The 12,812-nt window shown below is 38.2% G+C and overlaps 1 protein-coding gene across 3 annotated transcripts in view; it reads left to right on the plus strand.

Moving 5' to 3' along the window:
* The window catches only part of LAMA3 (laminin subunit alpha 3), a 106,546-nt gene extending 103,606 nt beyond the window's left edge, over positions 1–2,940 (plus strand). For all 3 annotated transcript variants that reach the window (XM_031503734.3, XM_085572010.1, XM_085572009.1), the window contains exons 72-77: positions 54–194; positions 1,010–1,169; positions 1,299–1,426; positions 1,545–1,638; positions 1,979–2,098; positions 2,252–2,940. In XM_031503734.3, the coding sequence (XP_031359594.2) occupies positions 54–194; positions 1,010–1,169; positions 1,299–1,426; positions 1,545–1,638; positions 1,979–2,098; positions 2,252–2,397 (789 nt within the window). In that variant the 3' untranslated portion in view covers positions 2,398–2,940. The remainder of the gene's footprint in view (positions 1–53; positions 195–1,009; positions 1,170–1,298; positions 1,427–1,544; positions 1,639–1,978; positions 2,099–2,251) is intronic.
* The last annotated feature ends 9,872 nt before the right edge of the window (positions 2,941–12,812 follow it).

A 12,812-nucleotide genomic window follows, 5' to 3' on the forward strand; every position in this document is an offset into this window, starting at 1 on the left:
GGCTTTTGTTGGCTTTTGGGTTTTTTATTCTGTTACATTTGCCTCCTGGAAAGGTGGTCTTCAGCACAGATGGGAAGAACGCCCGCCTTGTTGTTGATGGTCTAAGGTCCCAGCACAGAAAATTGGTAACAAATTCTGCCATCAACATTAGGCCACCAGTGTATGTGGGAGGGCTGCCACCACTAAAGAGACAGGTAAATAATTGACAAATCCACCCACACACACTCCTCATGCTGCAATAATTATATGGGAAAGTCTTTAATACACAGGATTTCAGTGCTGAAAATTTTTAGGGAGGATTTTCAAGGGCCACGTGAGCACCATCTGTGACTGGTGTTTGCAGTGGTTAATTACAGATCTTTTTCCTCACCTGTTCACACAGCCTTCACCTGTACTTGTATTTTCAATATGTTGTTGAGACACTGATGACAACCATGTATTCTTTTAATTTTTATTCCTTAAAAATGGAGAAGACCAAAGTCACATTTTTAATTCCAGAAATACCATCTTTTGGCAGAACATTTACCTCAGTGGACTAAGTAATAATCAGTAGAAAAGCAAAAGAATTATTCTCATCAAGGAGTTATGGATGTAGAACTGATGGATGGATTTGAATCTGAAATATGTACAGTTTCTATTTTAAAAAGGGAACAGTTAATGATCCAGGGTATTTTATAAAATCAGATTTAAATAAACAGACTTAGGAAGGGAAGGGTTGCTTCAGGAATTTCACAATTCCTCTTGCATTATCTTTTTGACACATCATTGGGAAATATCTGTTTTACAAGCAGGAGTCATGTTAATTCAAAATCCACTCTTACTGGGTTTCAAGCACTTTTTTAGAATTTTGGATTACCTTTTCACTGCATCAAAGATGGGTGTTAAGTGCCTTTAGTGCCTGTTGGCATTCTATAGTCCAACAGTCCAAAGGAACCAATGTTTAGTATTACTGCTGAAAAAACAAAAAGCTATAATGCTTCAGTATTCATGTTTTGAAATATGCTTTCAGAATATGCCAATGAAGAGTTTCAAGGGTTGCCTGAGGAATTTTAAGATGAATGGAAAAGCCATGAATGCACCTCAACAAAAAAATGGCATACTTCCATGTCTGGATGTTCCTATGGACACAGGAATTTACTTCTTTAATGAAGGAGGATATATCACCATTGGTAAGCATAGAGATTATGGTACATGGAATTGTCTGAAGCATGTAGGTACATGGGTTACTTGTTTTCACGTGGTTTTCCAATTATTTCTACCTATGATCATCCCTCTCCCCATTGTTTAATTGTCCACAGGTAATTTGCTGATGAGTGTGGATTTCAAGATTGTATTTACCATTCGACCAAGGAGTTCTACTGGTGTACTCCTCCATGCTGGAAGCAAGCAAGACAACTACTTGACTGTTTACATGAAGGGAGGGAAGGTGGGTACAGACTGTGTCCATTCCAGCTGTATTGCCCTCATCCAGCAGGGGGAATTCTGACCTTCCCCTGCTGCTCCTGTTCTTTGTCACAGTAGCTTAACAAGTAACTTATTTACAGGTGATTGCTGCTGGAAATAGTGATGCTGGAGAATTCCAGGCATCAGTCACACCTAAGAAACCTCTGTCTGATGGACGGTGGCATACCGTTGCAGGTACATTGTACATGCCATTTCTTCTGAAGCTTTGAAGGGATGGTGGGCACAGAGCACTACAGCTCCAAATTTCTATTAACCATTTAGCTTCTGTTTAGTCTGAGAATACTCTTTAAAACAATGTGTCTTGTGTTAATTAAAGGTTTTATATAAGTTTTTTTTGTAGGCTCTGTTAGGCTCCAGACGACCTGGGATTGTCAGCCTGATTCTGAATTAAAATTAAATCTGTTTTTTTCTGTGCCTTAAATTTCAAGAAAGATGCTATTGAAAAATAGTGCCATATCTACCTGATTCTTTAATAGGGTTGAGAAAGAGTTCTCATTTACCTGCTTCTTTGCAGTCTCTCAGAAGGAGAACACAGTGCAGCTAGAGGTGGGCACACAGAGTAATTATACCACTGTACTTCAACCCTCTCCTGCTAGACGTGTGTATCAGCCACTCTACTTTGGCAAAATTCCAGGTAATATTATTGCTTCTTATTTTTTCATGTCTCTTCCTTTCCAAAACAAAGGTCCCATCCATTCATATTCTCCTATACAATTTCCCTTTACCATAATTAATGTTCTTTAAAATAATTCTTATTAACTTGGTCTTTCCACCTTGTTTTTTGTAGCAAATTTGGACACCCTGTGGCTTCCTGTTGAAGACCCATTTTTTGGCTGTCTTCGGAATATTACCATCAATGACAAACATGTCTCCAGCAGGAGAATTTCAGAGGTTCATGGTGCAGTGAATTTGCACGGGTGCCCAGAGAAGTAACTCTGCTGTTACAGTTGTCGTGCACAGATTGGGCTGTGTCTGCTGAAGAGCTGTGTGGATTCCCCTTTGCTGACCAGCATCAGGCTGCTTCTTCTGAACAGCCGGTGAGCAAATGCATCCTCTGGATGTGGACTGTGCCAAAGCAAATGAAATGTATTTGCTTTGACAAACTCCCTTTTAAATGTCATTGATTTCCAAGGTAATCCGTTGTGCCTTTTGAGATATATGCAGAAAATTGCATATGCCCTACTGGGCCAAATTCTGCTCTCATCCAAAACAGCAGAGACTTGAGCAACTCCACTGTCTTAATTTTGGAAATTTTTCTTAATGTTGGCTATCTTGAGAGCAAATTTGATTCATTAATATAAAGAATTTTATAAAAATATAAATATCTTTGGATTGTTGCTTATACAGCAATGTACATTGATGTTAAAAGTAATAATAATATAAATGGAGTTTGAAGCACTTTAAGGAGTGAAACTCTGGGGGTTTGTTACAAAGTTAGGAATTGTGGGACCAAATAAATGCAGTATGTTCCTAAAACCTTTCATTTTCTTGTTTGGTTGTTTTAACCAGGTGGGTTTTCAATGTACTTTTTAGAAGCTGCTAAATCCTGCTTGCTTTGTGCAAATATTTCTGTAGGTTTAAGATGCTGATTTGCCTGAATAAGCAGGTAGCCATCATCTCTGCATCTCTGCTCATCACGATTTGATTATCTAAAAATCTCAAAAAGAGGGCCATTTTTTTGCAGTCTTTAGAGACCGAGTCTCTTCCATAGGCAGCATTTTTTCCTAATGAAATGAAGAAAAGTTTTATCAAGAATAGCAGCTGCATCTGCTACAATTATGAAGTACAAATTACAGGACTAACACAGTAAAAACTGTTTTCTTCAACATTCAAATCTTTGTTTTGTACCTGATTGTGACCCACAGTGGAGGGCAGGGAACCCACTTTGCTTTATTCTTCTGAGAAGAGAGCTGGACTGTGTAGACTTGACATGGCTTCTTTTTCCACTGCCATTCAGAATCAGCATTTTGATAATTTTTTTTATCCCCAATGCCTGATGCCAACTCTCTTTTGCAAAGTGAAAAAATAAAAAAAAATGAAAATAAATTCTAAGGCTGGTCCTCAATGTAGAGAGGCATGCAGACAAATTCTCCTTCACTCCTAATGTTCCTACTTTCCCCTGCCTTCTTCTCAATGTACAGCAGTGTGTCCTCAGTGTGTTTGAAATGAGGTGCAAGCTGGACTAACAGAAGCAGATGACAGATCAATAGCCCTTATGATTTTGGTCATTATTCCCTTTGCAGGGTGGCAAAAGTGTCAGAAAGCTGTTCACACCAAATCTTGTGTTGCTTTCCCTTTTATGGCACCTCTTTCACAGGCAAATCTGTGACCATGCAGAAGTTTCTGAAGTGTAAAGCCAGTGTTGTGGGAATGGGATGCATGCTGGGACTCAGGGCTCAGAGGGAGCAAAGGATTTACATGTAATAGCAAAGCACTCTCCTTATATTATATATATTCTCCTGTACAGCAATCTGCCACATGGGACAGCAACAGCCATCACGGTGGAGGTGATGGGTTCAGAAATAATTTCCTGTGATAGCAACAACTGAATCCTTTCTGTTTATAAAAACTCAAATACTGCTCAAATACTCAGTTGACCAAAACTGTGAAAATACGCAATTTATTTACTGGCCTGAATTGACACTAATAGTTTCCAGAAGGAGAAAGGAAGAGCAATTAAATTTTATCATGCAATTCTCTAGTAACCTTCCCTCTCTCGTGCTCATCAGAGAACTCTGTGAGGCAGATTTTCCCAAACCACAAAAAAAAAGCCTTTTCATTCTTCTCTTACCACCCTCAGTAAAACAAAGACAAAAACCATGGCAAAGATTTTTGCATCACAACCTGGAGCCAGTCCTGGATTTCAATTTCCTTCCATTTGATTTGATTTTATCAGAAGTAATTTTAATGCTGACAAAAAGAAATGAAAAATGTATAAAGACTTGAGTAACTCTAAGATATATTGATCAGTAAGTATTAATTATAATATGATACTACTTTTGCACAACAAAAAAAAAATAGAAAAGTCTCTGGTATTAAGGTACTTTGTAGTTGCTTGGGTTTTTTCCCCCACAGTTTTTTGTATTGCTTCCACAGAGTCAAACTGTCATACATTGTTGGTACAATGACTAAAAGCCAAGTAGAGTTTCAGGTTCTGTACTTTCATATAGGTAAATCTATATCAGACTGAGGAACCCTTAGTAAAAATGTTTTTCACAGAATATTTTGAGGTGGAAGGAACCATCAAGTATCATCAAGTCCAGTTGATGATCTTTACATGAGGAAAGAATTTGTCCTGTTTCAATTGATGAAGAATTTTTATTATTGAAGAAATTCAAATGGACACTGTGTTACAGCTTTTTTTAATTGTTAGAAGTAGTAGTCCAAGAATTTCATCATCAGTGTTGGCATTTGACAATAGCTTGCATTAATTATTTGCTTCTTTTGGCCATAGCATTTCAGGTGTGCCCCCAAAACTAGCAATTCCCATGTTAGAATAAAATACTCACACATGAGAGGCTTTCCCTGTAACATTTCATTCTACAGTCATTTTACTAATCAAATACCATGTTCTGAGAGTGGATGGCTAAAAAATGCACACTCTTTAACAGCATGTTAGAGTTCTTCTGAATCCCAAATCAATTACAGAATGAGAGCGGATTTCCACTCTACACTAAACCACATTTGGTATTGTTAGCATCAAATCTCTCTCTTGTCCATTTGAGTATCAAGGGCAAAGGGTTCTCATCCAGTTAATTTGGATTAGATTTAATAGGATCATGTTATCTGAGGTGGATGACACCAAGGTCTGTGAGTTTCCATTTATTATAACTATAAACCACAGCCAGATTATTGGCAGCTGAAAGACAGAAAGCATAACATTGAGAACTGAGAGCAAATAAAATGAAATAGATCACAGGGCACTGTAGAAGGAAATACACATTCATTGCAGGAAAAAAAAAGTGTATATACATGCTAATATATAAGAAAGGAAGACATTGCCTTTTCACTTCTTATAAATGACTGTAACATAAGTTTATAATAACAAAAGCTTTCAATTAAAACTTTTAACATTCTGTCTGTACCTGAGCTAAGGTTTTGTGCATTTGTTTCTGTGGAGCTTTCATTTAAAACACAGAGCCATTGACCTTTTATGCTGTCACCAGCAACATGAATTGGGCAAGCTAACTTTCTGTGGTTTTGTAACCACTTGTTTGAGTCACCTGTGAGCCAATTCATTTTAGCTTTCCAACCTCTTTGCCTCTTCGTAAGTCCTGCATGGTAATTTTTTATATATGGTATTTTTTATTATTATTTGGGGTATTTTCTCCCTTCTTCTTCCTTTCTGCCCTTCATAACATAGCCTTGAAAATGCAGTCATAGTGAAAACACTATAAATGTGTTATGGTTTTGTAATGGACTCTTACCATGCTTTTTGCCTCTTACCATTCTCTTTGTGGTTTCCTCATTTAAGAAAACCAAAAACCTCCTGCATCTTTCTCTAATGATGTAAGGAAATTTAGGACACAACCTGCTGTAAATCTGTCTGCATTTTCTAAAAATACATTAAATGGACATCCCTGGCAAAAGGGATGTTAAAGGGGATGGTGCTATAATACAGTATTATAGCTTCACTGGAGACATTAAGGCTGCAAAGCAGAAACATAAACATCCTTTGTGCAGTTGGCTCAGACATCTTAAAATTGCAAGAGGTTGGTCATTGCCTGAGCTGCAACGAAGCACCCTCTGAGTATAAAGAATTGCAAGTAAAATAACCAATGAGTTCTTATGTTCTGTCAGTTTAGGGGATCCTCTGTAGCAATAAAACCAGATTGTGACCTATTGGTCATATTGTACTGTGTCTCCTGCTTTGCAGCTGATAGCATAAGATGTTTTTTAAACACACTCCTAACCTTGTTTTACACCTCAGCCAGTTAACTGTGTTTCCTACATTCCTTCCAAATGGGAAGCACATGTGAAATGTTCCATGAGAAACAGTTTCTTTGTTAAGGTGTCACTGACTCGTTGAGAAAGATGGAAAACTGCTGCATTGTCACACAGAATAAAAAGAAAGAGAGTTGGCATCATGGCCTTTTGTCTCTGTTCACTTATATTTAAATTGTGAGCAACAACAGATTTCTCCATTGTCTGGGAGCCTGTGTTTAAGACTTCTGTCACAGGAAGACTATGCACTGGTAAGAATGAATAATTACATTTATTATTGTGTCAGTAATTTATAAAATATTATATATCATGGTTTAGGAATGGTGCTTCACAGTTGAGTGCACCCACTGAGACTCTCCCAAACCACACTGACACTTGCCCACTCTTCCTTTCCGCTGCCTTTCCTGGTCCAGCAGGTAAAGATCACAGGTTGAGAAAAGAAAAATTTACTGGAAACAGCAATGAGATAAGAAAATGAACAATAATAGCAACAATATGAATAATGAAAATATACAAAGAGAGGGTGATTCATGTGCAAAGATGCTCACCAGAGACCCCCAAGACAAAGAACCATGGCAGACAATGCATGTTTTTTTTAACCAGAAGCCCTCCCGTACAGAAGCCAGAGTCCCTTACCCTGCTCCTGGCAATGACATGAGGTGGTATGGAATAACCTCCTGCCATGCCCCTTCAGCCATGCTTCCTCAGCTACTGCAAAAAAATTAACTCTGTCCTGGCCAAAACTAAGGCAGTACAGAAAGGAGCTGTTAGAATTTACATCCAGAAAGAATTATTCAGATCACCTTTTGATTCTGAAGACATAACAAAGAAAAACATTTTAAAGGATAGAGAAACAAATTATTTTGTGTTCAACCAGCTCTTGCTAATACAGTTTTAATTAACAAGGTTAATTATTAGTATAATAAGCCAAAATCTATCAGCATGAGATATTACTTAATAGAGGAATTGTATAATCAGGTAACAGCACCTACCATGAATCTTAATTCTAGATCCTGATTACTTTCCAATCAGAATTACTGTCCTGATACTACAAACCTAGAGAACCAGTACTATGCCGAGGCACTTACTCCTGTGCTGAGGCCGAGGGCTTCAGATAATAAAATTTACCTGAGAACAAGGTGTCAGATCAGTAATAAATTCTAACTTTCCCTTTTCTGCACTCATTTAAATAAAAGGTAATGACATATCCCCAGGGCCACTAACCTAAGCAGTAAAGAAGCTAAAAACATTGTGAGCAGTTCTCCAGGAAAACACATAGGTATAATCCAAAGTTCAGTGGCTTAGTGGAAAGATTGAATCAGTTCACAGGACTTTCGTTCATACACCTTATTAAAACATGCAGTAAATCTTACCTACTGTTTATAAAAAAAGTATTCTAATATATTGCCAAGGTTTATAGAGAATTGTTACTGCAGATTAAATCTGTTTGTTATGTAATAAAGGGCAGGACACAGTCTCCATAAAACCTAAGATAATCCATCTAATGCAAATATACATAAATGGAAACTTTACACAAATTCAAAGGGTATTTGCATCAGCAAGAAGAGTGGAATCAAGGACACAAGGCAGATAACCATGAGTGGTGAAGTGGTGAAGGCAGTGCTGGGAAGAGATCTCAGAATGCCTTTTGTGAGCCACTCAACCTGGATGCCAAAGATCCCACTGAGACTCAGCTGTTTCCTACGCTGCTCAAAATCAAAAGTAACTGCAGTCATCGCACTATGCCTTTACCAAAAGAAAAGAAAACTCTTCCCGCAATTTCATTATTCCTGCATGCAGAAGAGTAGTACCAAATTTCCGACTGATCCTTGTGTTTAGTCAAATTCTTGTAACTTGATATTGGCATGTTAAAGGAAGCTAATGTTCCCAAAGCAGAGCTACTTAAGAGGACATTTGATCCCTGAATCTATGTATATTGCATTTATCAGAAAAGATGAAACAAATCAACATGTCATATATGCTCAACACAAATTTAATTCGAAACAGACACCACAAAACCACTCCTGGTCATTACTGTTATTGAATTAAAATGGAATGAAAAGGTTAAATCTTTCAAAGAGACACTGCATGCCATCAGACAGGATAAAGGCCAGGTGCCTGATTGGGATAAATCGACACTACTCTGTTGTTCCTTGATTTGGACAGATAGGAGAAGAGGATCTATGTGTGTTGTGTTTGTGTAGTTTTGTGTGTTTGAGATGTTGGGGACACAATGCAAAGATCTTATAAAACAGTTAAAACTAGGAATGTTACAATTCACTTTCTGTGAAAAAATACAAGTTGTTTTTTTTTTTTTATGAGTGTTAAAAAAATGCTTAAAAACGAGATACAAGCCTAGATGATGGACAGAAAGATCTTACAGTTGAAGAAGAAAAGTAATACAGGAAAAAGCAAGCCTTGGTACTTCTCAGAGAGTACTTACACTGTCAAAGGATGTGTCTAAAGCAGAGAAGCTGTTAGAAACTTGTTAATTTGACTGGACAATTTTATTGTGGTTTAGTGTGGACAATTTATGTGGTTACAACAAGGAATACAGGCCCTGAACCCTTGAACCACCAGGCCCAGTACTGCCCTCCTGGGCTGCTCCTGTGTGGCATCCAGGGTGTTCCAACATCTTCTCAGCCCAAGGGAGGGCTGTGGGCTGAGTGGCTGCCTGCACCCTTTCCCCAGTGCTGAGGGGAAAGGTTTTTCTCAGGCTTCCCCTCTTTCCTGACCAGATGCTCAGTCTGTGAGCAAAAATACAAATCTCTGTGATGGGGAGTTCAGAAAAATGGTCAGCCAGGCCAAGTATATGATAGGAGGAAAACATCACGGAGCTGCCACTCCTGACCCTTTTTTATTTTGCTCTCTGACCCTTTTTCTTTTGTTTGCCGTACTCAGTATAATGGAAGGGAACATCTGGACTCTAATGACAGCAACCAAATTTGCATGCATATAGCAGATAATTAAGCACGTGTCTATCTGCAGCTGCAAACAGCAATTAGTCTTAAGATAGCTTTGCACACCCCTTCCTGCCTATTCTTCTGTTCCCTTCAGAGGGCTCTCTCACGTGTGCATCTCTGAGAGGCACTGAGTGCTGGCCTCCTTTTCATTTGTGAAGACAGTTGTGCAGCTGAGCTTAAACCCTTCAATATAACTTTGAATAGGATGAACTTCCTCTGATCTATCAATTTCCAGTAGAAACGGCTTTCTGCATAAGGCATGATGTGGTGACCCAAATCAAAACATCCGTGCTTACATCCCAGCATTGCTGAGACTATAAGCAGATTTCATTCCTAGTTCCTACTCTTAGATCTGAGGAAACTGAGCTCTAGAGAGTCACTTCTGACTGCTGATGTTTTGTGTGGCTGTCTCTTGCCTCTCTGCAATTGCCCACAGCAAATACTGCCTTCCCTGCTTTCTGCAACTAGGAAGAAGTTTACATTTGCCCTATAGCCTCCACCCCAAGGCCATGAAGGGCATTTTATAACATCTTGTCCTACCTAGTAAATACATTTATCCTGTGCATGTCTTAAGTTGTAGAGTCCCCTGGTAATAAAACTATAGATAGCATTTTGTTGCCTCAAACAGGTGCCCTCATTTCTCCTGTGATAGAGTCAAATTTTCTAGACAGGTAAAATAGAAGCTGCTCAGCGCTGCAACTAAGAGACACAGTTTAGAGTAATTTACAAAGCAGAGAAATTTTCTTTGTTTGCTGAAAGCCAAAGACGGCATTGCAAATTCCTAAATTTCAGGCTCTGGCATAATATTTTTAATTTATCTGTGTGTTAAAATGGAGTGTAGTAATAGGGTGGAATTCAGCTGGAGAAGAAAGGGCTGGAGTGTAATCAAAGAGACCCCAGTGCCTCAAGCAGGGGTTAGATTCAGTGGAATGGCTTCACAGTCTGGACAACAATGATTATTCCATGTGACTCTTTGCATTTGTTCATTGTATGACCCAGCTGTCTGATCATGTTGTTGAGGTAAGAGTCTACGTAATGCTGTCTGCTGGGGAATTCCTGTACATGTTTGAAATCACTTTCTTGGGTATAATATGTGATGTTTCCATTGGATTTACTTCTGTGTGTTAGTAAAATGTAGGCATTCCCAGCTATAACAAATTCACACAAATTGCAGAAAGTGTTTGCATCAAGTAGTCATTTGAAAACAAAACTGCAGTGTCAGAAACTTATTAAGGCATAGAGATCTGCTGGAAAACAAAAGTTTGCTTCTATATAGATAAAATGAATCTCCTGTGTTTCAGTGGGCAACATCAATGAGGTTTTTTGTGAATGCCCTGTAACAGCAATGAATAAAACAACCCTGGTTGGCACCAAAAAGCACTGTAACACTGTCACATGCATCTGCACTTCATGCATAGCTGTGCTTACAGGAGCACGTTCCACCACCAAAACTTGACAGAATTGTTAAGGCGTTTACTATTAGGATAGGTGAACTCATTATTTTTCATTTGGGAAGCCACAGAAATACGTGGGTATTTCTGTCCCAAATACATGTAATACATGTATTTTGTAATACATGTCCAGATATTACAAAATATGTGGACCTATTTGATTTTAAGCAAATGGAATGTCTAGACAGACCTGGGTGCATACAAAATCAGCCAATAGCACTGGTAGCACCCACTTCACTTGAGTAAGACCCAAAGCATTTGTGGAGCAGTGTGTTTACTCATCTCACAACTTCAGGTGGACAAAAATTGGTTGTCTGCTCTAGGCTATCTTTCTGTAATTAGTGGAGGAGAGTTAGTAGTTATCTCCAAACAAAAACACACCCAGACACCATCTCAAACATATGCTGTAAGAGCACATGGCAGCAGCCAACCTAGCTCTGGGCTCCAAGCAAGAAACCCATTGGACTTACTCCCTGAAGATGAATGCAGCACTTGATAGTACTTTAGTCCTCAGGAATACTCAGCTCACCTTATGACCCAACTATAAAAATATCATTGTGTGGTATTGTCAGCAGGCCACAGAGAAGAAAAGAACTAGCCACAGGAAATTGCCTCCTGCTTCAAATTACAGGGAAAATTTGACAATATAAATGCTTTTGTCACTCATCCTTTTCAATACTGAGTCACCCAGACACGGTTAGCTTCTGGCATCTCCATATGATGAACTACTTTTTTCTGTGCTTTGTATGATTGGAAGCTTGAAAATCTAAGAAGAAAACGTAGGTTGAACCCAAATGAAAGGCACATAAAGAGATGTGAGATAGAAGGCCTATTTATGCATGCTTGTATATGTACAGCCCCTCTAAAAATAGGTAAGTGCAAGAGCTATCAAAATGAAAGGAATGGAAAGGAAAACAGAGGAATGTTTGCTGGATGAATTGCAGTAGAAAATAGCATTTGAGTAAAAATGCTAATGAACTACTGAAAAAAACGGAAGACTGTTTTCTTGTGCTGTGCCTGGTAGATGAGCTCTGAAGAAATGGCTTGCAGTAAAAATACAGCTTTTCACACTGTATTATCCTGGTTATTGCCATGCATAACTCATGCATTACTGGTTATTGCCATGCATAACTCATTTTAGCCATAACAATGGCTAAAATAATTCAACTCAGTTTAAGGTACTTGCCTTGTATGTAGCTCTCAGCCTTACAAAACGTTTTTGTCAAACAATTAATTGTGAGTCAGTACAGGGTAAGTCACCCAATGTATGGTTTTAAAAGGCACTGTGCTTTCAGAAAGGCAGGAGTGCTTTCAGAATCCAAATATACTTTAAAAAAGAGGGTTATTAAATTTTATATTAAGCTGTTACTTTAATAAAAATCTTGTTGCAAGTTAGGATTTGTAAGTTACTTCTGTGGTTACCATTACACACACTCAGAATCTTGACTTTGATGTCTCCCTTTATCTGCAATGCAGTGTTTTGCTTGCAGAGCTGCCACTTCCTGTAGTGGGAACTGATTCTGGTAGTTACTGCTTCAAGGAATCTATAATTGTCAATTTTCCAACTCACATACCTTGATTAACAAGTGCCAAAACAGGAGCATATTATAAATTAATTTGTAAAGAATATGTATACCAAAAAAATGGCCTGAGTTTCCAGAAATAAGGGTAAGAATGGAAAACCTAATGGTAAGCAAAAAGAGAAATCACTTCTTATTGTAGTGAATAGGAACTCAGCTGCATGCTGCTTATTTCATTAAGTACTAGGAGGCAACACATACATTCCTGTGTTGCTAATTTCATTACAGAACTGTCAGCTCTAGTTGGTCAAGCAACAGCTCCCAGTCTCTTAAATTCTCTTTAAATTTAGGAGACTGAGAAAAATTTGTTGGCTACAAAAAATAATCTCAGCAAATGACAAGAGTATACTTTTTATGTCTGCTTTACAGTTTTACACATCAAAATGTGAAAAATCTTCCATTCATAGCAA

The sequence above is a fragment of the Lonchura striata genome, chromosome 2 (genome assembly GCF_050655825.1).
Source record: "Lonchura striata isolate lonStrDom1 chromosome 2, ASM5065582v1, whole genome shotgun sequence".
NCBI lineage: Eukaryota > Metazoa > Chordata > Aves > Passeriformes > Estrildidae > Lonchura > Lonchura striata.